This window comes from Mobula birostris, chromosome 9 (assembly GCF_030028105.1).
Source record: "Mobula birostris isolate sMobBir1 chromosome 9, sMobBir1.hap1, whole genome shotgun sequence".
Taxonomy (NCBI): Eukaryota; Metazoa; Chordata; class Chondrichthyes; order Myliobatiformes; family Myliobatidae; genus Mobula; species Mobula birostris.
This window is the reverse complement of record NC_092378.1, coordinates 153,295,309-153,322,241: the sequence shown is the minus strand read 5'-3', so window position 1 is coordinate 153,322,241 and position 26,933 is coordinate 153,295,309. Positions and strand designations below refer to the sequence as shown.

The 26,933-nt window shown below is 45.3% G+C and overlaps 1 protein-coding gene across 7 annotated transcripts in view; it reads right to left on the bottom strand.

The window, feature by feature from the left end:
* capn15 (calpain 15) overlaps window positions 1–26,933 on the bottom strand; it is a 277,686-nt gene that overhangs the window by 86,404 nt on the left and 164,349 nt on the right. The window contains exon 2 of one of the 7 annotated variants that reach the window (XM_072269203.1): window positions 25,390–25,461. The exons of 5 other annotated variants lie outside the window; for them this stretch is intronic. In XM_072269203.1, coding sequence (XP_072125304.1) covers window positions 25,390–25,400 — 11 coding nt within the window. In that variant the 5' untranslated portion in view covers window positions 25,401–25,461. Of the gene's footprint in view, window positions 1–3,343; window positions 3,580–25,389; window positions 25,462–26,933 lie in introns of those variants that run through there. One more of the 7 variants, XM_072269205.1, reaches the window with a different exon arrangement.

The window sequence follows — 26,933 nt, the reverse complement described above, 5'->3', positions numbered from 1 at the left end:
CTCCTGATGAAAGGTCTCAGCCCAAATCATCGGCTGTTTATTCATTTCCAGAAATGCTGCCTGGCCTGCTGAGTTCCTCCAGCATTTTGTGTTTGTTGCTCTGGATTTCCAGCATCTGCAGAATCTCTTTGCTTTAATCTCTTATTTACTTACCCAAATAAACTTAAATGCTGTAATCTAACCTCTATCCACCACTATCTAAGAAAAGTTGTGCTGGCATTGGAGGGAGTTCACAGAAGGTTCACGAGAGTGATGCCAGGAACGAAAGGTGTTAATCTGTGAGAAGCATTTTAATGGCTCTGGCCTGTAATCTCTGGAGTTTAGAAGAATGAGGGGGAATCTCATTGAAACATATCAAACACTGAAAGACCTAGACAGAGTGAAGTCGAGAGGATGTTTCCAATAGTGGGTGAGTCTAGGACCAGAGGTCACAGCCTCAGAGTAGAAGGACGTCTCTTTAGAACAGAGATGAGGAGGAATTTCTTTAGCCAGTGGGTGATGAATCTGTGGAATTCATTGCCACAGATGCCTGTGGAGGCTAAATCATTGGCTATATTTAAAGCAGAGGCTGATAGGTACTTGATTAGTAACGGTATCAAAGGTTATGGAAGAAGGCAGAGGAATGGGGTTGAGAGGGAGATTGAATCAGGCAAGGTTAAATGGCAAAGCAGATTTGATGGTACAAATGGCCTGATTCTCCTCCTATGTCATAAGGTCCTTCTCACTTCTGCCATCTCACTTAATCAGCAGCGTGCTTCAACCATGCACATGTTCTATGTTCCAACTCTCTCATGGCTCATTTGCTAAACTTACCAATCCTTCAGGTCATCTGCTGTTAAGTCTTTCAGAGACACGAGAGACTGCCCGTGCAGGACTCTGGAGCAACACACAGGGCGCTGGAGGAGCTCAGCAGGAGAAGAATAAGCAGTCGGCATTACAGGCTGAGAAGCTTCATCAGGACTGACGAAGGGTCTTGGCCCGAAACGTCGACTGTACTTCCTGCCCTGCTGCATTCCACCAGCATTTTGTGTGCATTGCTTGAATTCCCAGCATCTGAAGATTTTCTCGTGTAAACCATCAAATCACCCATTTTCTATGTTTCTATGTCTCGTATATACCATATACTTCTGCATGTTCTCAGCTGCCCTCAAGTTAAACACCACAGATTTAATCCAAACCCATGTCTCACCCAGGCCGATTATGTAGTTAAAACATCCTTAGAACACGGTACAAGAAGAGGAATTTTTAAAAATCAACCTCAATTTTATGCATAATAAAAGTTAGTTACAAGAATAAATCGTGCAATGTCTTTTATTTCTTACATTCATAGTCTTAACCCAACGCATCACCAGCACCAGCCTATCTGCCATCAGAGAGGGGCCAGTAACATCATGAAGGATCCCACCCACCCTGCTCACGGACTGTCTGTCCCACTCCCATCAGGGAGGAGGCTACGTAGCATCCACACCAGGACCACCAGACTCAAAAACAGTTCCTTTCCACAGGCAATCAGGCTGATCAACACCTCCACCCACTAACCCACCCCTCCCCACTACCACTACTTTATCATTTTCTGTCAGAGGATCCTCAACTTCCTAACCGCAAGTCCACAATCTATGCAAATTGGTGATAACATATCCTCGCTGACGATCAACACTGGTGCACCTCAGGGGTGTGTGCTTAGCCCACTGCTCTACTCTCTGTATACACATGACTGCGTGGCTAGGCATAGCTCAAATACCATCTACAAATTTGCTGACGATACAACCATTGTTGGCAGAATCTCAGGTGGTGAAGAAAGGGTGTAGGGAGTGAGATATGCCAACTAGTGGAGTGGTCCTGCAGCAACGACCTGGCACTCAACGTCAGTAAGACGAAAGAGCTGATTGTGGACTTCAGGAAGGGTAGGACGAAGGAACACATACCAATCCTCATAGAGGGATCAGAAGTGGAGAGAGTGGGCCGGCTGGTGGCGCAATGACATCAGCGCCGGACCTGGGAACAGAGGTTCCCGGGTTCGAAACCAGTCAGGTCCGCTCCCAAGTACGCTTTCCATCCGTGCCGGGTCTAGTGTCGAGATCGCAACTGGACCTCATAAAATAAAGGGAAAATACTGCAAAATGTGTGTGGGGAGTGGCGCGCCACACAGTCTCTCTTGCCATGAAAAAGACATCATCACGGACACACGCACGCACGCATACGCACGCACATGCAGACGCGCACGCACGCATACGCACACACTCGCATGCACGCAGGCACACGGCCAACAAAAAAAAGTGGAGAGAGTGAGCAGCTTCAAGTTCCTGGGTGTCAAGATCTCTGAGGATCTAACCTGGTCCCAACATATCGATGTAGTTATAATCAAGGCAAGACAGTGGCTATACTTCATTAGGAGTTTGAAGAGATTTGGCATGTCAACAAATACTCAAAAACTTCTATAGTTGTACTGTACTGACAGGCTGCATCACTGTCTGGTGTGGAGGGGCTATGGCACAGGACTGAAAGAAGCTGCAGAAGGTTGTAAATCTAGTTGGCTCCATCTTGGGTACTAGTCTACAAAGTACCCAGGACATCTTCAAGGAGCGGAGTCTCAGAAAGGCAGCATCCATTATTAAGGACCTCCAGCACCCAGGGCATGCCCTTTTCTCACTGTTACCATCAGTAGGAGGTACAGAGGCCTGAAGGCACACACTCAGCGATTCAGGAACAGCTTCTTCCCCTCTGCCATCCGATTCTTAAATGGACATTGAACCCTTGAACACTACCTCACTTTTTTAATATATAGTATTTCTAATTTTTTGCATGATTTTTAACCTATTCAATATACTGTATACGGTAATTGATTTACTTATTATTTTATTTTGTTTTTTCTTCTAGATTATGTATTGCATTGAACTGCTGCTGCTAAGTTAACGAACTTCACGTCACATGCCGGTGATAATAAACCTGATTCTGATTCTGAATGTACAAGCACTCCTGTGTCCAGTGTCACCTTATGGACGTACAATCAATCTATGTATATAAGTGAGCGATCTGATGCATTTATATTTATTGTGTTTTTTATTATTGTGGTCTTTACCTTCGCACTCCCAGCACCACTACATACACATCCCCTGTAGGGCAGTGGTCACTGCCGAGGCACACTACAATCATGGAGGTGCTTCCTCAGCCCACCCAGCCCCTCCCTCTCCAGCAGCTCAAATGGATCTAGTCTTTGACTCTGAGTTTACAGGGAGTCCGAAGCATTTTCCTCGTTCTGTATTCTGCCAGTGCTGGAATCGAAACTGAACCTGGAGCAGAATCTCCCTGCCGGCCGCTGAAATATTAATCATTGTGAACTTACCCCAGTGTGGCTGCTCTTGGGAAGATATTAAACTACAACTCCAGACTCTCCACTCTCCCAGTGACAGTAACACACACAGATTGGTTTAACCTGAAGGGCAGGAATGAAAACACCATCCAGGATGACGAGATAAGACACTTCCTGGTTAACCCGTCGGTGAAGCCACCAGTACTCTTTCTGGTTAACTCCTGGATTCCCAGAATGCTGGTCGCATTTCTGACTAAACTTCAAACATTGCGCACATCAGTCTCCTTCCTGAAACCGAGAGCGGGGGAGGGGAGACAGAGAAGAGGAGCTGCAGGGGAAGGGAGGGGTAAGAGCTTGGCAGAGAGTGAGGGGAGGGGGAGAGGGGGATAGAGAGAGTAGAAGGGGAGAGAGGGAGTGGGGGATTGAAGGAGGGAGTATGGGAGACGGGGAGGGGGAGTGGGAGAGAATGGGGGAAGGGAGAGGGAGGTAAGAGAAGGACAGAGAGGGGGAAGTAGAGGGAGAGGGGAGAGGGGGAGAGAAGGGAGAGGAGAGGGGAGGGGAGAGAGGGGAGGGGAGAGAGGGGAGGGGAGGGGAGGGGAGGAGGGGAGAGAGGGGAGCGGAGAGAGGGGAAGGGAGAGAGGGGAAGGGAGAGAGGGGAGGGGAGAGAGGGGAGGGGAGAGAGGGGAGGGGAGAGAGGGGAGGGGAGGGGGAGAGAAGAGAGAGGAGAGAGGATGAGATGGGAGGGAGAGAGTGGAGGAGGGAGTAGGGAGACGGGGAGGGGAGGGGAGAGGGAGGTAAGAGAAGAGGAAAGGAGGGGAAGGGAGAAAGCAGGAGAGGGAGAAAGAGAGTAGGGGGATAGAGAGGGAGTTGAACCCCAATCTTACAACAGGGGCTGTAAAGTGTTCCACTAACTGTTAAGCTGCTGTGCTGCATCCTGGTATCTGACGTGGTTAGATGAGGGAGAAAGATTGCAATGTATCAGATCTGGATAGTGAATGTGGAGTAGATGTGCCAGCTTGTGACATAATCTAAAAGTGGGTGGCCATCTAGTTAAAACTGGCAAGAGACAATTACATTCTACCAAATGATCACGAGTCTTTGGAACTTCATTCTTTTTAGGTGTTGGAAGCAGGTCTTTGAGCTTTTTTAAGGCCTGATAAGTGGGTGAAAGATTGTGTGGATGAGCATTGATCTGAATCAGATTTGACATCCCTGACAGACAGTATGACATGATATGTGCTGTCTTGTAGCAGCAGTACTCACTTGCAAAGTGAAATACAAAAAAGTAATGCAACAAGAGATCAAAATAATGAGGTAGCATTCATAAACCATTCAGAAATCTGATGGCAGAGGGGAAGAAGCTGATCCTAAAATATTGAGCGAGTGCTTTCAGGCTCCTGTACCTCCACCCTGATTTTAGCAATGAGACAATCATATGTCTTGAGTGGAGAGGTTGGATGCTGTCACCTTGAGGCACTGCATTTTGAAGATGGCCTCGATGCTGGGAGGCTGGCGTCCATGATGGAGCTGGACAAGCTTCCAACCCTCTGCTGCTTTTCCCAATCCTGTGCAGACGGCGATACAACCAGTCAGAATGTTCTACATGGTATTTCTGTAGAAACCTGATAGTCTTTGGTGACATGCCAAATCTCCATAACGAAAACCAATTTCCCCCAGGATCAATAAACTATGACTATGACTAACTGCATCAACATGTTGGCCCAGGATAGATATTTAGAGATGTTGACACCCATGTAGAAACTGTTCACTTTTTCCACTGAAACACACACAAAATGCTGGAGGAACTCAGCAGGCCAGGAGCCTCTACCCACGTTATGGGTCAAGAACCTTCACCGAGACTGGGAAAAAACTATGAGAAGTCAGAGTAAGAAGGTGGGGGGAGGGGAGGAAGGTGATAGGGGAAAACAGGAGAGCAGGAGGGGGTGAAGTAAAGTTTGATGAAAGAGATCAAGGGCTGGAAAAGCGGGAATCTGAGAGGAGAGGACAGAAAGAGAAGCGGGGTGCGCAGCAGCGGGAGGTGACAGACAGGTAAGGAGATAAGGTGAGAGAGGGAAATGGGAATGATAAATGGTGAAGTGGTTGGGGGGGGTAGACATTACTGGAAGTTCTAGAAATTGAAGTTCATGCCATCAGGTTGGAGGCTGCTCATTCTTTTCCACTGCTGAACCCTGAATGAGGACTGGTGTGTGTTTTACCGACTTCCCTTTTCTTAGTCTTATTGACGTTGAGTGCAAGGTTGTCGTTGCGACACCACTCAAGCAGCTGATCTACCTTGCTCCTGTTTTATCATGGTTTACCGGAATGGCAGCAGGCTTGAACGGCCTATTTCTGAACCTCAGATGCATGTTGCATGTGAATCAGAGAGTCCATATTTCAAGGAGGTTTGAGGAGATTTGGTATCACACCAAAGGCTCCAGCAGATTTCTACATACCATGGAGAGTGTTCTGACTGTTTGCATCACTGACTGGAGTGGAGAGGCACAGGATTGGAAAGTTGCAGAAGGTTGTAAACTCAGCCAGCTTCACCATGGGCACTGGCCTCCCAGCATTATGGACATCTTTAACAGGTGATGCCACAAAAAGGCGGCGTCCATCATTAAGGACCCCCATCACCCAGGAAATGTCCTCTTCTCATTGCTACCATCAGGAGGGGGTACAGGAGCCTGAAGACACATATTAAATGTTTTGGGAACAGCTTCTTCCCCTCCACCATCAGATTTCTGAATGGACGATGAACCCATGAACACTACCTCAGTATTTTTGCTCCTTTTTGCACATCTTATTTAATTAAATTTTTAAAATACTTCTTAGAGTCATAGAAAAGTACATGACACTGCCTATCTAGTCTGCAGCAAACCATTTAAGCTGCCTATTCCCATCGACCTGCACCCAGACCATTGCTCTCCCTATCCCTCCCATCCATGTACCTATCCAAACACCTCTTAAATGTTGAAATCGAGCTCGCGTGCACCACCTGTGCTGACAGCTCGTTCAACACTCTTGATTGTATGTTATAGCAATTACCTTATTATAGAAACATAGAAAATAGGTACAGGAGTAGGCCATTCGGCCCTTCGAGCCTGCACCGCCATTTATTATGATCATGGTTGATCATCCAACTCAGAACCCCGCCCCAGCCTTCCCTCCATACCCCCTGATCCCCGTAGCCACAAGGGCCATATCTAACTCCCTTTTAAATATAGCCAATGAACTGGCCTCAACTGTTTCCTGTGGCAGAGAATTCCACAGATTCACCACTCTCTGTGTGAAGAAGTTTTTCCTAATCTCAGTCCTAAAAGGCTTCCCCTTTATCCTCAAACTGTGACCCCTCGTTCTGGACTTCCCCAACATCGGGAACAATCTTCCTGCATCTAGCCTGTCCAATCCCTTTAGGATTTTATACGTTTCAATCAGATCCCCCCTCAATCTTCTAAATTCCAACAAGTACAAGCCCAGTTCATCCAGTCTTTCTTCATATGAAAGTCCTGCCATCCCAGGAATCAATCTGGTGAACCTTCTTTGTACTCCCTCTATGGCAAGGATGTCTTTCCTCAGATTAGGGGACCAAAACTGCACACAATACTCCAGGTGTGGTCTCACCAAGGCCTTGTACAACTGCAGTAGTACCTCCCTGCTCCTGTACTCGAACCCTCTTGCTATAAATGCCAGCATACCATTCGCCTTTTTCACCGCCTGCTGTACCTGCATGCCCACTTTCAATGACTGGTGTATAATGACACCCAGGTCTCGTTGCACCTCCCCTTTTCCTAATTGGCCACCATTCAGATAATAATCTGATTTCCTGTTTTTGCCACCAAAGTGGATAACTTCACATTTATCCACATTAAATTGCATCTGCCATGAATAGTTTAAAGTTCTTTCAAGTTTAAAGTTAAAGTATTGCACTGTACTGCTGCTGCAAAACGGCATATGTCAGAAATATTAAATGTGATTCTGATTCTGAGTCAATTTTAAATGCAGACAATTGTCTTGAAGTATTTCCTAGGGTGTACAATTGAACATTTGCTCAGAGCAGCAAAGCAGTGCCACTTGCTTCCGATAACGCACTCCTCACTCAAATAAAGAGGCAGCTAGCGCTAAACATTTATCCAGAGTCATAGTTCAATTATGATTTTAAAGACTTTTATAATAAACCCAACAGTAAAAATAAATAAAGCAACACACACAAAATGCTGGACAGCTCAGCAGGCCAGGCAGTATCTATGGAAAAAAGTACGGTCGACGTTTTGGGCTGAGGCCCTTCGGCAGGACTGGAAAGGAAGGGGCGAGGAGTCAGAACAAGAAGGTGGGGGAGAGGAAGGACTACAAGCTGGAAGGTGATAGTGAGACCAGGTGAGGGGGAAGGTGGGTGGGTGAGGGAAGGAGGCTGAAGTAAGAAGCTGGGAGGTGATAGGTGGAAGAGCCAAAGGGCTGAAGAAGAAGGAACCTGATAGGAGAGGAGAGTGGACCATGGGAGAAAGGGAAGGAGGGAACCAGAGGGAGGTGAAGAGTAGGAGTGAGGGGACAGAAAAAGAGAGGAGGGGAAGTAAAATTTAGATGCTGGAGCAATATAGGTTGTGTGCCTGCAGAGTGGATCATCCCTGTAGTATAGGTGTTTCGGTCTGAAGTGCAGTATTTGGAATTCTGTGAAGCACTAGGATAGGTACGTGGAGGGCCACAGCCCTGAGGGATATAGGCTGAAGGCAGGAAGTTGGAACTAGCTCTGTGGTCGGTGTGACTGGTTGAGCTGAATTGCTTGTATCCCTGCTGTGTTGCTCCGTGACTCTATGAGGCCCCAAGAACATTGTAAATCATCTAACTCTAATTTTCAGTTCTGCCCCTGGCCCAGGCAGTTGTCCCCACAGGCTTCAAGATCGCCACCATCGTGCCAGTGCCGAAGCATTCCACTGCCACGGGCCTGAATGACTTCCGCCCAGTTGCACTCACCCCTGTCACTGCAAAGTGCTTTGAGAGACTGGTTCTATCACATCTGAAATCCTGTCTGCCCACTACCCTGGACCCCCATCAATTTGCCTATCGCACCAACAGGTCAACAGTGGACACCATCTCCACGGCACTTCACTCTGCCCTGACCCACCTGGACAGCCACAACTCTTACGTCAGAATGCTGTTCATTGACTTTAGTTCAGCATTCAATACTGTGATCCCCTCCAAGCTGATCGCCAAACTTCGCCAGCCTAGTATCAGCTCATCCCTCTGCAATTGGACCTTGGACTTTCTGACTAACAGTCCCCAATCAGTTAAGTTAGACAACCTCTCCTCCTCCACTCTCACCCTGAACACCAGCGTGCCTCAAGGCTGTGTGCTGAGCCCTCTTCTGTACTCCCCTTTCACCTATGACTGCGTTCCCATACATGGTTCTAACTCTATAACCAAGTTCGCAGATGACACCATGGTGGTTGGCCTGATCGCAGGGGATGACGAGACGGCCTACAGGGATGAGGTCCAGCACCTGGCCGCATGGTGTGCTGACAAAAACCTGGCCCTTAACAACCGGAAGACCAAGAGGATCACTGTGGACTTCAGGCATGCTAGGAGCCACACTCGCATCCCCATCGACATCAACGGAGCTGTAGCAGAGCGTGCATCAAGCTTCAAGTTCCTTGGTGTCCACATTTCCAAGGATCTCACCTGGTCCCTGAACTCCTCCATCCTGATCAAAAAGATGCAACAGTGCCTTTATTTCCTGCAGAGCATCAAGAAAGCTCACCTCTGTCCCAGGATACTGATGGACTTTTACCGCTGTACCATTGAGAGCATACTCACTAACTGCATCTCAGTGTGGTATGGCAATTGTCCCGTACTGGACCGCAAAGCACTCCAGCGTGTGGTGAAAATTGCCCAGCAGATTATCAACACCCAATTGCCCACCATTGAGAACATCTACCATAAACGCTGCGTGGGCAGGGCGAAAAGCATTATCAAGGATGCATCTCACCCTAACCATGGACTTTTTACTCTCCTCCCATCCGGTAGGCGCTACAGGAGCCTCTGCTCCCACACCAGCAGGCACAGGAAGAGCTTCTTCCCTGAGGCTGTGACCCTGCTGAACCTCACATCACAGCGCTAAGCAGTATTGCATCCATATTGTACTGTCTCAGTACTTTTATATTTGTGTGCTGTAGCACTTACTTTTTATTTGCATTTATTTTGTAAATAACACTATTCTTTGCATTTCTGGTCAGGTGCTAACTGCATTTCATTGGCTTTGTATCTGTACTCGGCACAATGACAATAAAGTTGAATCTAATCTAATCTAATTGAGCGCAAGCACGAGGAATTCTGCAGACGCTGGAAATTTAAGCAACACGCATCAAAGTTGCTGGTGAACACAGCAGGCCAGGCAGCATCTGTAGGAAGAGATACAGTCGACGTTTCAGGCCGAGACCCTTCATCAGGACTAACTGAAGGAAGAGTGAGTAAGAGATTTGAAAGTGGGAGAGGGAGTGGGAGATCCAAAATGATAGGAGAAGACAGGAGGGGGAGGGATGGAGCCAAGAGCTGGACAGGTGATTGGCAAAAGGGATACGAGAGGATCATGGGACAGGAGGCCCAGGGAGAAGGAAAAGGGGGAAGGGGGAAAACCCAGAGGATGGGCAAGGGGTACAGTGAGAGGGACAGAGGGAGAAAAAGGAGGGAGAGAGAAAGAATGTGTGTATATAAATAAATAACAGATGGGGTACAAGGGGGAGGAGGGGCATTAGTGGAAGTTTGAGAAGTCAATGTTCATGGTTTCCACATCCTTCCCCTAATAAGGTGACTAGAATTGAACACAATACTCCCAAGTACAAACAAGAGATTCTGTGGATGCCGAAAATCCAGAGCGACACACACAAAATGTTGGAGGAACTCAGCAGGTCAGGCAGCATCTGAATAATAGGTATCTGTTAGTCTTGTGAGACCATGGATCTGCGCCTGGAAAGTCTTCACTCTCCAGGGCGCAGGCCTGGGCAAGGTTGTATGGAAGACTGGCAGTTGCCCATGCTGCAAGTCTCCCCTCTCCACGACACCAATGTTGTCCAAGGGAAGGGCATTAGGACCCATACAGCTTGGCACCAGTGTCATCGCAGAGCAATGTGTGATCAAGTGCCTTGCTCAAGGACATAACACGTTCCCTCGGCTGGGGCTCAAACTCACGACCTTCAGGTAGCTAGTCCAATGCCTTAACCACTTGGCCAAGTGCCCACATCTATGGCAGCATCTATGGAAATGAATAAACAGTCAACGTTTCAGGCCGAGACCCTTCCTTTTAGTCCTGATGAAGGGTCTCAGCCCTAAACGTCAACTATTTATTTATTTCCATGTAAGTACCTGGCCTGCTAAGTTCCTCCAATATTTTGTGTGTAACAATACTGCTAATGTGGTCTAATCAGATTTATAGAGCTGTAACACTACCTCATGGCTCTTGAACTCAATCCTCCAACTAACAAAGGCCAACATCCCATACACTTTCTTAACCACCTGGACATGAGTACGCTTTGCTCTAAAGTGTACAGGCTCGGCCACTTCACAAGAAACCCCTTAATACAATCAATACACAGTGTAACACACTTCAGGGGAAGTGTGCACCAGACTCACGAAGGTGCACCTCTCGCAGAGTCTGGGTGTCAGGGTCACAACGTACAGCTCAAACTCCCTTTGGAATGTAAATGACAAGGTGTTCTGATCCTGTACACGGGATTTCTTTTTCCATAACTTCCAACATCTCCTATTCTTCTACACATTTTATACTCTGTTCATGAGTCGATAATCGTATTCAAATGGCCACCTACTTTCCCCAAGATTACAACAGGATAAAAGCCTTTTAAATGTTCCATATTGCATCAGCTTCAGATAAATACTTACTGTGTTATTGCCTGGGTACTAACACAGGCTCCAGACATACAGTTGTCACTCAATCAGCATTAACTCATCATTGTGCATTTACAGATGGCACAGAGGAGAGTATTCTGACTGGCCTGATGTGGGAACAGCAAAGCCCAGGGATGGAAAAATCTACAAAAATTGGTGAATAAAGCCCAGTTGATCACAGGAAAGCCCTCCCACCATTCAGCATATTTACATGGAACACTGCCACAAGAAAGCACCATTCATTATCAAGGACCCCCACCATCCAGGCTATGCTCTCATTATAACCATCAGGTAGGAGGTACAGGAGGCACAGGACCCACACTACTAGGTTCAGGAACAGTTTTACCCTTCAAAGATCAGGCTCCTGAACCAGTGTGGATAACTTCACTCTCTCTAACTCTGAACTGATTCCACAACCTCCGGACTCACTTTCAAGGTCTCGACAACTCACGTTCTCAAAGCTATTTATTTACTTATTTGCACGGTTTGGCTTCTCTTGCACCATGGTTGTTTGTAGGTCACAGTTTGTGCAGTTTTTCATTGATTCTATTGTATTTCTTTGTTCTACTGCAAATGCCTACAAGAAAATGAATCTCAGGGCTGTATATGGTGACATATATGCACGTTGATAATAAATTTATTTTGAACACCGAAGTACTCTTGCCCGATTCACCAGGTGCAAAGACAAAGGACAAAAGGAATGAACTACTCATTGTCTATTGCACTCAGCTTAGAACACACTGAGGAATTGCCGTGGCCTGAAATGCTGACTGTGTTGCCCAGGATTTCCAGCATCTGCAGAATCTTATCTTGGACAAGCAGATTGTTCTGTTTGACTATATGTTCACAGCAGCTACACTTCAGTGGTGTTTCTGAGCTATCAGGTGTGGCACACAATCACACAGTATGAGTTAGTACACATTCAAGGCACATCCTTGTCCAGTGTTTACATTTAGATAAAGAGCTTCCCGTTCCAGAGTAATCACAGAAATACTGGTCTATGCACTCAGTGGCCACTTTATTAGGTACACCTCATTAATGCAAATATCTCATTGGCCAATCATGTGGCAGCAACCCAATGCATTAAAGCATGCAGACATGGTCAAGAGGTTCAGTTGTTGTTCAGACCAAACATCAGAATGGGGAAGAAATGTGATCCAAGTGACTTTGACCATGGAATGTTTGTTGGTGCCAGACAGGGTGGTTTGAGTATCTCAATAACTGCTGATCTCCTGGGATTTTCACATATAACAGTCTCTAAGGCAGGGGTTCCCAATCTTTGGTTATGCCATGGACCAGTACCATTAACAGAGGGTTTCATGGACCCAGGTTGTGACCCCTGGGTCTAGAATTTACAGAGAATGGTGTTAGAAATTAAAAAAAAACATCCTGGGAGCGGTAATTCTGTGGACAAAAATACCTTGTAAATAACAGAGGTTAGGGGAGAATGGCCAGACTGGTTCAAGCTGACAGGAAGGTAACAGTAACCCAAATAACCACGATTACAACAGTGGTGTGCAGAAGAGTATCTCTTAATGTATAAAACACTGAACCTTGAGGTGGAAGTCTTGGTGGAGACTGAAACCATCTTGAAGATCTCCCAGCGTCTTAGCCTCCTAACAGGCTTCATAAGGCATTGGTCAGACCACACTTGGAATAGGGTGAACAATCCTGGGCCCCTGATCAAGGAAAGGATGTGCTGACATTGGAGAGGATCCAGAGGACGTTCACGAGAATGATTCTGTAAGAAAGGATTAATATACAAGGAGCATTGGTGGCTCTGGGGTTGTACTTGTTGGAGTTTAGAAGAATGAGGGGGGGATCTCATTGTAACCTATTGAATATTGAAAGGCCTAGACAGAGTGGATGTGGAGAGGATGTTTCCTGTATTGGGGGGGTCTAGGACCAGAGGGCAGAGCCTCAGAATAGAGGAACGTCCCTTTAAAATAGAAATGAGGAGGAATTTCTTTAACCAGAGGGTGGTGAATCTATGGAATTCATTGCTTAGATCAGTAATTCCCAATGGGGGGACAGTATCTAAGGGGGCTTTAGGGGAAATAGAGGTTGTTGGAAGGGCATTCAAGATACTGGGGGGGGTGGGAGTGGTAAGTGGCACTCTAAGTTGAGGAACGAGACCTGACTGACTGTTAGTAAAGCAGGCGCTTCCAAAAAAAAGGATGGGGCATGAGGCACTGGAACACAGGAAGAACCATAGTTCAACAGATGGCGAGCACTTGTCATCACAACGGGTCTGAAACTCAGCAATCTCACCCAACCTTACCAACCAGACAGACATTATTGGGTATGCATAAATTAGCAACCGGGGGCCCAACAGTTCCCCTTGACTCATGGTACAGAATGAGTTTATGCAATTTAACAGTTGGCAACTCAAGAACACCCTCTTAACTTTCTCTAAAGATCTATGGAAAACAGGTTGTCCAATGACACAGCGCTGGCCGGAACCAAATGGGGAAATAGAGCCAACCAGCAAACTCGCCAACCCCGAGGATTCCGTGAGAGGTTCAAAGCGATCTCGGTTTCATATATGCAGTTAAGAACCATCTTTGGGGATTATGAGACCTTATGTGATTGGTTAATCGTGCTATCTGGGTTAGTATAAAGGCAGCTTGCCAAACACCAGCTCTATCCCTTGGTGTGATATTTGATTCCACCTTTAAGTTTGACAAGCAAGCTAATGCAGTATTAAAAGCCAGTTTTTTCCAGCTTCGCACTATTGCCAAAATCAAGCAGTTTCTCTCTTTCAAAGATCTCGAGAAAGTCATCCACACTCTTATATCCTCCCGCTTGGACCACTCTAACTCCCTGTATACTGGGATTAGGCAGTCGTCCCATATTACTCCTGTCCTGGCCTCCCTCCACTGGCTGCCAGTACGGTTCAGGATTGATTTTAAGATTCTCCTGTTTGTTTATAAAGCCCTAAATGGGCTGCCCCCCCCCCCTTATATCACAGACTTTCTAACCCCTTATTCTACTTCCAGGTCCCTCAGGTCGGCTGACTTGGAGCTCCTGGCTGTCCCGTGATTTAAACTTAAGCTCAAGGGTGGCCGTGCCTCTGCTGTTGTAGCTCCTAGACTGTGGAACAGCATTCCCCTCCCTATCAGATCTGCCCCCTCCATTGACTCTTTTAAGTCCAGGCTCAAATCTTACTTTTATTCACCAGCGTTTGAATCCCCTTGGTGTGGCTGATTTTTGGCTTGTGCCTAGGCCCTTGTGTTGTTTCTTTTGTGCCTATAAGCTGTTTGCCTTGTTGGTTATGTCTGTGTTTCTTGCTCTGATCTGTACAGCACTTTGGTCAACGTGGGTTGTTTTTAAATGTGCTATATAAATAAATTTGACTTGACTTGACTTGACTATCCCGACTAACATTCAAAATCCAATCTGAATCCTTGTCAACATAATTTTCGCCATTGTGATCATCTTCATCTTCCCCTCGCCGTTCTTTTGCCTGCCGCTACCATCATTCCCTCTGCGTCAACTCGCTGCCGTTGTCAACATCCAGTAGGCATTCCCAGTTTGTGTTAATTTTTAATTTTAATTTAGCCCCATTAATGATGGTTCAATACGTTTGGCACGATCTCTATGAAGCTGAAGGCGGTGAAGCCTTGAATTCTAATCCTGCTAGGAAACAGAAACTATAGGAAGTATATCAATGCAATGTTACATACCTGGAGTACAGTTTTATTCTCTTCCCATCACATCAGCACCGCCTCATCTTTCTTATTTGTAATACTGTACTGTCTAATGAAGCCATGAAGCCATCAAGATCTCAGCAACACTTCCAGAAAAGACACCCTGCAAAGTCTACTTACGGTATTACTCAGTTCCAGAAGACAAAAGAAACATTTGAAAAGCGTTGCACACTCGAGTCATTTGCCAAGAAAGCTAAAAATTACCTCGATAGTGGTCTCACTGCTTCTTATAACATTTCCAAAATGATAGCAAAGTGTGTAAAATCTCATACAATTGGTGAAAGGTTAATAATGCCTGCCGTAACAGACGTGCTCATCGCTGTTCTCAAAATGAACACCAGTATTTTAAAATCAATTCCTCTGAGTAATAACTCTGTAGCTCATCGTATTGACAAATTGAGAGAAGACATTGAGCATCAACTATGCTCAGAGCTACAAAAATCAGAATTTGGGAAACAACTGGATGAGTCAACTGTGTGAGACAATGAGGCATTGCTAATGGCATTTGTACAGTTTATCAAAAATGGAAAAGTTTATGAAGAGATTCTCTTTTGTAAAAATTTAAAACAAACACCAACAGAGAATCAATCTGCAATGAGCTCAAACTGTATACTGAGGATAAAAGTATTCTGATTAAGAACATGATTTCTTGTGCAATAGATGGAGCACCATATATAACAGGTCACCATGCTGGTTTAGTGGCATTTATGAAAAAAGAAATTCCAAGTCTGTTTGCAATCCATTATGTAATTCATCATCAATATCTCACAGCCAAAAACCTCAGCCAGTGATTTTTTTCAAGCATGAGTCTTGTAAAATCTGCTATCAACAAAATTAAAGCTCATCCATTAAATAGCAGAATATTTTGTCAGTTATGCCAAGATAACAATGAGGAGTTTGAACTCTTGCTTCTTCATACTGAAGTGCGCTGGCTGTCAAAAGGCTGGTGCTTAAAATGTTAACACGAGGAGTTCTGCAGATGCTGGAAATGCAAGCAACACACATCAAAGTTGCTGGTGGACGCAGCTCTTACTAGCTCTTCTTTCAGTTAGTCCTGACGAAGGGTCTCGGCCCGAAACATCGACTGTACCTCCTCCTATAGATGCTGCCCGGCCTGCTGTGTTCACCAGCAACTTTTATTGATGTGTGTTGCTTCAAATGTTTCTTTGATCTTTTTGACACTGTGGTTGAACTTTGCTCGAAGTCAACAAGAGCATGGGAAACAGGATTGAACTTCTACATGGAGATGTGGCATACTGAGCCAAACTGTACAACAAATGAACATTCTAAATATGAAACTGCAGGGTGAGAATTTCAATTTAATCCAGGCAAAAAGTGCAGTGTCCACTTTTATTGGAAAATTGGAAATATATAAGCAAAGCATTGAGAGAAGAATGTTCTCACAGTTTCCCTGCATGGAAAGTATGGCAATCACTTTCACAGATGGTGATTTGCAAGAGTACTGCTTATACCTGCAGTCACTGAAGAAGGATTTTCAGAATCAAGGATTTGAACAACTTGGATAATTAACTCATTGCAAGGTGGAAGAACAGGAAGAGAACTTGCAAGAAGAAATTAATGAAATTCAGAATAATGAAGAAGCAAAAACACCGACTTTTGTGGTATGTGGCTACACTGTCATACTAAGTTTCCCGGTCTTTGGAGAAGAGCAAAATTGCTCTTCATTGCATTTCCATCCCCCTACCTTGTTGAAAGGGGCTTCAGTGCAGTGAACCACATACTCACAATAAACAGAAAGCACTTGGACATTGTTACGTGCAGGGATTTGAGACTATGCCATCACAGCTTGAACCAGATATTTCAACTCTTGTCAAAAACCATCAAGCTGAAGAATCACATTGATATCAAAGCTGCTGTACAGCGCACAGGTACTGTGTAAGTTAGGTTTGAAGAAAAATTAAAATTTAAAGCAGTGTCATTTTTTTCATGTTAGCATATGGTAGACATGTTTCTACACTATGGGGGCGCCGGAAAGTATATTGTGCCTAAGAGAGATGTTGGCAAGTATGAAGGTACTTTAGGGGGTACTGGGTTAAAAAAGGTTGGGAAACACTGCCAGAGATGCTTGAGGGGTCAAGTCATTGGGTATATTTAAAGCAGAGGGTGCTAGGTTCTTCATTAGTCAGGGTGTCACAGGTGATGGGGAGAAGGTAAGGGAATGGGGTTGAGAGGGATGATAAATCGGATGTGAAGAATGACAGGGCAGACTCAATGGACTGAATGGCCTTATTTTGTTCCTTTGCCTTACGGATCAGCTGATCATTAACAATTTTTTCCCAGTTCAATGAAACAAGACCGTTCATCGGAAATAAGAAAGAATGGTTTTATTGATGTTTTTATCTATCTATTGATAGGTACAGAGCAGAGCAGGCTGTTCTTGACCAATGAGCCACACTGTCCTCTCCTACTTAACCCTAGCCTAATCACAGGGCAATTTACAATGACCAATTCATCTACAGACTGTAGGAGGAAACTGGACACCCAGAGGAAACACATGCATTCAAGGGGAGGGACATACAAACTCCTTACAGAAGGTGTCGGAATTCAACTTCGAACTGTAATAGCGTCACGCAGACCGCTAACTTAAAGTGGGTTTTGGTCCCATCAAGATGCTGGATGAACTTGTGACGATGCTGCGAGATCTGTCCTCAACCTGAACGGGCAGCTAGTGCCTCAAATCCTCCATGTGCTCCAGTTTCCTCTCACAGTCCAAAGACATATAGCTCAGTGGGTTAATAGGTCCTTGCAAATTGCCCCATGATTAGGCTAGTGTTAAATTGGAGGGCAGCTGGGTGGTGCAGCTCAAAGAGCCAGAAGTGGCTGCCCGGGCTGTATCTCCAAATTAAATAAATAAAAATTAAATTTAATGTATCACAGTTTATGCAGAAGTAATTTATGAAAGCAACAAATTAATAAACAGGCCCAAAGGGGAATCAGAGCTGAACAGAATGATTTAGTTGTGACCTTTTGAAATCCAGTTTGATTAAACAACAGTCTTTGATTACATAATTGTCACTCTAATTCTCCATTTCCTACTTCCATCAATTTGCAGCGACGATTAATTTATGGGATGTGGGTCCCCGAACGGCACAAGTACATTAATTGAATGAGGAGTGAACACCTTTTGGTATTCAGAGATATAAATATGTAACAAGTTATAATGTATTACACCGCTCCCAACTTGTGTGAAATACAATAGAGCACATTAATGTATTTCTACAGTGACAGCTGCTCGGCAACTGAGGTATTTCCAGATGATGGCAATGGGAATTCCAACAACATCTAATTCAGTAAAACATCCCAAAGCTTTTCACAGGAGCATCAGCAAGTCAGTTTAAAACCAAAACTCATTAAGCAATATTATCACCAAACAACGTCTTGGTCACATACACACAGTGGTCACCATATTAGCTACCTCCTGTATCTAATAAAGTGGCCACTGAGTGTATGTTCATGGTCTTCTGCTGCTGTAGCCCAAACGTCAACACATGGTTACTTGAGTTACTGTCACCTTCCTGTCAGCTTGAACCAGTCTGGACATTCTCCACTGACCTCTCTCATTAACGACGCATTTTCACCCATAAAAATGCCATTCACTGAACGTTTTTCGTTTCTCACACCATTCTCTGTAAACTCTACAGTCTGTTGTGTGTGAAAAACCCAGATCAGCAGTTTCTGAGATACACAAACCACCCCATCTGGCACCAACAACCATTCCACTGTCAAAGTCACTTTGACTACATTCCTTCCCCATTCTGACGTTGGTGTGAACAACTGAACCTCTTGACTATGTCTGTGTGCATTTACACATTGAGTTGCTGTCATATGATTGGCTGATTAGATATTTGCACTAATGAGCAGATGTACAGGTGTACCTAATAAAGTGGCCACTGAGGGTAGCTAAGGTTGAAGGTATAAGGATAGGGTTTAAAAAGGATGCAGAAGTTTAGATTAGGTTTCAGATCTAAAACATTAGATTATCCTTATCTGTCATGTGTACATTGAAACTCAAAACAAACAGTGAAATACATTGTTTGTGTCAAATCAAATCAGGCTGCAAGTCTCACTCTGCTTCCAGTGCCAACCTAGCAAGCCGGCTATCTGCTGACCGCCAGTCCTAACCGGAGTGTGGGACAAAACGGAACCCACGTGGCCAGGGGGAGTGAACGATTAAACTCTTTACAGATAGGGGCAGTAATTGGGCCCCAGTCGGTGATCGCTAGTGTGGTTATGTGTTATGCTAGCTACTAAGCTATCGTGCCAGCCAAAGCCTCTCACAAAAACCTTACAACATACAACACAGAACATAACAGCCCACAATGGCATGCTGATCTTTTAACCCAATCTAACATCATCTAATCTTTCCCTTCTACAAAGTCCTTCATTTTTCTTTCACCCACGTGCCCATCTAAATGTCCCGAATGCGTCTGCCTTTACCACCATCCCTGGCAGTGCATTCCATGTGTAAAAAACTACCTCTGACCACCCCCCCACCCCGCCCACCGTATACTTTCCTCCAATCACCTTAAAATTATGCTCCTTTGTATCAGCCATTTCTGCCCTGGGAAAAAGTCTCTGGCTGTCCACTTGATCAATGACTCTATATGTGATGGTCTTATGAAATCCCTCACAAATGATAATGTATCCACATCAACCCTGCGCACTTGGCAGGAGTGTGTCAATTTCAAGGCGCTGGTGAGGTTCACGCTGGGTTGAAAGGGCTGGCAGCTGCAGCTATTCGAGTCCCATCGGCAGTATGGAGCTCCACGTCAAGCTCCAATTAAACAAATGTCTTGTCGATTTGCCTTTTGAATCTGGGAGCATTTCCTGAACCAGGCTCCCTGCGCCAACGTTTATTCTGCCTGCAGCCAAACAAAGCGCGCAAATTCATGCAACCGAGCATCGAAAAGCACAGCCGGTGACAGGGAACAGTAAAACACCAGACGGCTGTGAAAGGACGAGGAATTAACAGAGAACTAATCAAGTGCATCAGTCCTTGCTGTTATAAGTTTTAAATACACATTTTGTTTATCCCTCCAAGGTATGCAGCAATACGTCTGCACTGCGACACTGACTGAGCCGAGCTCTTCACTCGCTTCTCCAAGATACTGGTAGAGGAGCCATTGGTAGAAACCTTCCAGAATGTTCCTCCACAGTTCCAGGAACACCAATATCCCCCACTCTATTCAAAATCAACTGAAACTGGCATATACTGTAGAAATAGAGCACTACAGCACAGTACAGTCCCTCTTAACCTGGTCCAAGATCAGTCCAACCCTCCCTCCCACATAACCCTCCATTTTTCCATCATCCACGTGCCTATCTAAGACTTTCTTAAATGTCCCTAATTGCATCTGCTCTACCACCAACCCCCTGCACCCTCCCCTCCCGGCAGCACAATACACGCATCCACCAATCTCTGTTAGAAACTTATCTGCAAACACTTTAATGTTATACGCCATCATATTAGCCATTTCCATGCTGAAGAAAAGTCTCTGGCTGTCCCCTCTATGCCTCTTCTCGTCTTGTACACCTCTATCAAATCACCCTCATCTTCCTTCACTCAACCTACCTTTAAATATTTAAGCATTCATGTCAATTTGACTTTGCTGATCTCAGCTGTGGGTGGTGGAGTGGAGATGTGTCTCTACCAAAGGAGGTGTGAGGTGCTCCTTCCCTCCGCTCGCCTGCAGGTCACCCTTGGGCAAGGTGTAGCACCCGATCAGGGTCACGTGAAGCCATGGGAGCAGGTGGTGGACGGTCGTATGAGCAGCCGGTGCAGATCACAAGTCCTGGCTATGTGACCACTAACATCAGGCAGACAAACTGAAGAGTATTGACAATGGCTGGGGTCACCCATCTTGCAAAGAGACGGCCCAGAAGAAGGCAATGGCAAACCACTTCCGTAGGAAAATTTGCCAAGAACAATCATGGTCATGATTGACCATGTCATACAACACGGCACATGATGATGATGTCATACAACACGGCACATGATGATGATGTCATACAACATGGTGCATGATGACGACGTCACGCGACACGGAACGTATCGAGCGAATGATCTCAGCTAAGTACATTCAGTAAAAGCCTAAAGGCTGAAGCCTGGTGGCTTGGGTGGGTGAGAGGGAGGAACAGGACTTGTTTTGTTGTGTGCTGCTGAACATGGTGGACAGGCTATGTTGGAGCCGGAACGTGTGCTGCCCCTTGAGGGCTGCCCCCAGCACAGCCTTCGTTGTGTTGGTTGTTAGCAGAAATGATGCCTTTCACGTGCAACAAATAAATTAATGTGAAAACGCCTGAAGCAGAAGTGAGTGTGTAGTTTGGAGCAAAATGTCATTCAAGGATTCAGCTTCACAGAGACACACAGGGGCCTCAATCATCAACCCTGACCTGATTCCACGACCTCCGGACTTACTGGCAAGGACCCCACAACTCATGTTCCCAGGGTTATCTATTTATCTATCTATGTATCTGTGCAAAAAGTACTGTGCAAAAGTTTTAGACACACACACACACACACACATATAAATCTAGGGTGCTTAAGACTTTTGCACAGTAGTGGAAAAGGATCTTGGTGACTGTAGGGATGACTTACAGCGGTTTGAAAAGCTTGAGCATGTAGATATTAAGAAAGAGGATGTGCTGGAGCTTTTGGAAAGCATCAAGTTGAATAAATCTCCAGAACCGGATGAGATATACCCCAGGCTACTGTGGGAGGTGTGGGAGGTGAGGGAGGAGATTGCTCAGCCTCTGGCTGTGATCTTTGTGTCATCAATGGGGATGGGAGAGGTTCTGGAGGAATGGAGGGTTGCAGATGTTATTCCATTATTCAAGAAAGGGAGTAGAGATAGCCCAGGAAATTACAGACCATTGAGCCTTACTTCAGTGGTTGGTAAGTTGATGGAGAAGATCCTGAGCGGGAGGATTATGATCAGGAATAGTCAGCATGGCTTTGTCAAAAGCAGGTCGTGCCTTACGAGCCTGATTGAATTTTTTGAGGATGTGACTAAGCACATTGATGAAGGTAGAGCAGTAGATGTAGTGTATATGGATTTCAGCAAGGCATTTGACAAGTTACCCCATGTAAGGCTTATTGAGAAAGTAAGGAGGCATGGATCCAAGGGGACATTGCTTTGTGGATCCAGAACTGGCTTGCCCACAGAAGGCAAAGAGTGGTTGTAGTCGGGTCATATTCTGCATGGAGGTTGGTGACCAGTGGTGCACCTCAGGGATCTGTTCTGGGACTCGTTACTTTTCGTGATTTTTATAAATGACCTGGATGAGGAAGTGGAGGGATGGGTTGGTAAATTTGCTGATGACACAAAGGTTGGGGGTGTTGTGGATAGTGTGGAGGGCTGTCAGAGGTTACAGTGGGACATTGATAGGATGCAAAACTGGGCTGAGAAGTGGCAGATGGAGTTTGACCCAGATAAATGTGAGGTGGTTCATTTTGGTAGGTCAAATACGATGGCAGAATAAAGTAGTAATGGTAAGACTCTTGGCAGTGTGGAGGATCAGAGGGATCTTGGGGTCCGAGTCCATAGGACACTCAAAGCTGCTGTGCAGGTTGACTCTGTGGTTAAGAAAGCATACGGTGCATTGGCCTTCATCAATCATGGGATTGAGTTTAACAGCCGAGAGGTAATGTTGCAGCTATATAGGACCCTGGTCAGACCCCACTTGGAGTACTGTGCTCAGCTCTGGTCACATCACTATAGGAAGGATGTGGAAACCATACAAAGGGTGCAGAGGAAATTTACAAGGATGTTGCCTGGATTGGGGAGCAGGCCTTATGAGAATAGGCTGAGTGAACTCGGCCTTTTCTCCTTGGAGCGACGGAGGATGAGAGGCGACTTGATAGAGGTGTATAAGTTGATGAGGGGCATTGATTGTGTGGATAGTCAGAGGCTTTTTCCTAGGGTTGAAATGGCTGCCACAAGAGGGCACAGGTTTAAGATGCTTGGGAGTAGGTATAGAGGAGATGTCAGGGGTAAGTTTTTTACACAGAGTGGTGAATGCATGGAATGGGTTGCCGGTGACGGTGGGGGAGGCGGACATGATGTCTTTTAAGAGACTCCTGGACAGGTACATGGAGTTCAGAAAAATAGAGGGCTATGGGTAACTCTAGGTAATTTCTAAGGTAAGGACATGTTTGGCACAGCTTTCTCACCGAAGGGCCTATTTTGTGCTGTAGGTTTTCTATGTTTCTACTGTAGTATTTTCAATATATTGCACAGTACTGCTGCCACAAAAAAAAAACAAATTTCATGATATACATAAGTGATGATAAACCTGATTCTGATATGGGTCTGTATTGTGGACTGAGAGTGGGAAGGGGACAAGGAGAGGGGAATCATGATTGGGAAAGGGGGAAGGGAGAGGGGAGGGAGTGGGAAGCACCAGAGAGATATTCTGTAATGATTAATAAACCAATTGTTTGAAATCAAATGATCTTGTCTGGTGTCTCAGTGTTGGGTGCGTCTGCACCTGCAGCACCCCCTGGCCCTGGCACTCCTCTGCCATTTGTCCCACAGCCACCCCGTGGCACTCCACTCTCACCATTCACAATATCATTTGCTCTTGCCAGATTTACAAACTCACTTTCAGCTCCACATTATAGAACATAGAACATAGAATAGTACAGCACAGTACAGGCCCTTCGGCCCACAATGTTGTGCCGACCCTCAAACCCTGCCTCCCATATAAGCCCCCACCTTAAATTCCTCCATATACCTGTCTAGTAGTCTCTTAAACTTCACTGGTGTATCTGCCTCCACCACTGACAGTGACAAATATAGTACTGTAGAAAAGTCTTAGGCACCCTAGCGCTGTGGGGGTGTGTGTGTGTGTGTGTGTGTGTGTGTATCAGAGAGAGAGAGATTGTGTGTGTGTCTTTTGCAGTTTGTTAGTATTTATGTGTAGTCTTTCACTGATTCTATTGCATTCCTTTGTTCTACTGTGATTGCCTGCAAGAAAATTAATCTCAGGATGACGTATGCATACTTCGATAGTACATTTAGCTTGAATGAAGAGAAACAAACCAGCTCCTCAGGAAAACCAACAAAACGGCATCTCCAGGAAACAGAGTTACAACCTTCTGATAGAGAGTAGATATTTCACTGCTAAAACCTCTGGAAAGAGTCATTAAGCTGGTCATATTAAAAGTAATCTCTATACTTACCAGATTCTTAGAAGGAAAAAGAGAAGGAATCGAGAATCTTTAATCTAATTAATTACAATGGGAAAGAGGCAAAGTTGGAAGAGATCTGCATGGAATTAAGAAAAAGTATCTTGGGAGGTGATAAATATTTTAATATGAACGCTCATTGATTATCAGTCTCCACTGTCATCACGGTTCATGGGAGCTTTTTTTCCCAGCAAGATGGTGCTGGTGACCAACGACAACATCCCGTAGAGAGCTCACAAAACTACTAAGATATTTTCCTTCTTCTAAATACAGTGGTGCTAGAAAGTTTGTGAACCCTGTAGAATTTTCTCTATTCCTGCATAAATATGATCTAAAATGTGATCAGATCTCCACGCAATTAGATGAAGAGAAACCAATTAAGTAAATAACACAAAAACATTACACTTGTTCATTTATCTATTGAGAAAATTTATCCAATATTGCATGTACTTGTTGGAAAAAGAATGTGAACCTCTGAGGCAATGCCTTCTACAAGGGCTATTTGAGGTCAGGTGTTCCAATCAGTGAGAGGAGATTGGAGGTGCCCTGCCCTATAAAAAAAGACACACAAAGTCAGGTTACCGACAGAGCCTGCTCTTCTCAAGAAAAATATGTTTATGTGCACAGTTTTCAGAGGACCTTGGAAGAAGAATTGTAGAGATGCATGAAGCTGGAAAAAGACTACAAAAGCATTTCTAAAGACCTGAGTGTTCATCAGTCCACAGTAAGAGAAAATGTCTACAAATGGAGGAAACAGGAAACGTACCAACAGTCTGGATGGGATTTATTGTTATAGGTATAAAATAAAAGACTAGTTAGGGTAAATGTGAGTCCTTTGCAGACAGAGACAGAACTATTTATGAAAGGGAATAAGGAGATGGCAGAGGAACTCAACAAGCAATTTGTGCCTGCCTTCGTTGAACCAGACACGCAAAACCTGACCTAGTGGAAGTCAAGGGTTTACTGAAAATGAGGAACTGAAGGAATTAAATAAGTAAACTGTTTTAGAGAAGTTGGTGAGCTTAATGGTTGATAGACTTGATGATCTACAATGCAGAGAGAGGTCACTTTAGAGCAGAGGTTCCCAACCTGGGGTCCATGGACCTCGTTTAATGGTCCAGGGCATAAAAATGAGCCACGTTCCCGTGTTTATGGAGAAGTTTATCTCCTTTGGCTTTATAAATATCTGCTGAGCCAAAAATACAGTGAAGTGTGGGTTGAATGTTTTCCAAATCACAGTAATATTTATTCACAGCACAACTTACAGACAGAGCATCGTCACTGACTCTTCACATTCAATCAGCAATGTACCCTTACAACAGGGATGTTAGATGTACCTGGAGAGTGAATGACATGAAAAGTAATGGTAACCTATAAATCTCGTAAAACATTCCATTATCAGATTTAAATTCTTCCTAAAACTGTAATGGCAACCTGAAGGGGATTGTAGCCTGCAAGTTTAAGAACTGCCAAGTGTATTTTGATCAATGGATTTAATGGTGCTGAACTAAATGGTGTTTAACACCAAAATCCTGTTGAATATTAATGCAGCAACTACTGTCAACTTGCACGGACAGGGTGCTGGGTGACGTCTCTGTTCCACCAACAAACCGCTTCTGACCCCATCCCTCCAGCATGAGCAGCTCAATAACAACCGAACGGTTTCTACCACTCTGCTACCTCTCTCAATAACAGCAATAAATACGATACTGAAGAAGGAACTTTCATTTAAGAGAAGTTTCACTAAGTACATGGATGGGTGAGGTACGGAGAGCAATGGTACAGGTGTTGGTCCATGGGACGAGTCATTCACTGTCACTTTACACTGACACTCACACCTCATACCCACACTGACACACTCCTCTCCACAGTCCCTCACCAACCCCTTCATCCCCCTATTTACTGTCACTGTCCTTCCACACCTCATACCCACACTGACACACTCCTCTCCACAGTCCCTCACCACCCCCTTCATCCCCCCATTCACTGTCACTGTCCTTCCACACCTCATACCCACACTGACACACTCCTCTCCACAGTCCCTCACCACCCCCTTCATCCCCCCATTCACTGTCACTTTACAGTGACACTCCACACCTCATACCCACACTGACACACTCCTCTCCACGGTCCCTCACCACCCCCTTCATCCCCCCATTCACTGTCACTTTACACTGACACTCCACACCTCACACCTACACTGACACTGTACACGCACACCTACACTGACACTGCACACTCACACCTACACTGACACTCCACACCTCACACCTACACTGACACTGTACACTCACACCTACACTGACACTGCACACTCACACCTACACTGACACTCCACACCTCACACCTACACTGACACTCCACACTCACACCTACACTGACACTGTACACTCACACCTACACTGACACTCCACACCTCACACCTACACTGACACTGTACACTCACACCTACACTGACACTGCACACTCACACCTACACTGACACTCCACACCTCACACCTACACTGACACTGTACACTCACACCTACACTGACACTGCACACTCACACCTACACTGACACTGCACACTCACACCTACACTGACACTCCACATGTCACACCTACACTGACACATTCACTGTCTTGCTGAGTTTCCATAAGCTCTGCTGCAATCTAGAAGAGCTTCTCTTGCCAAGAATTACTTCAAAGTTAATTTATTATCAAAATACATACTGTATATCAATTCACAAACAAGAGAAAATCTGCAGATGTTGGAAATCCGAGCAACACACACAAAACGTTGGAGGAACTCAGCAGGCCAGGCAGGATC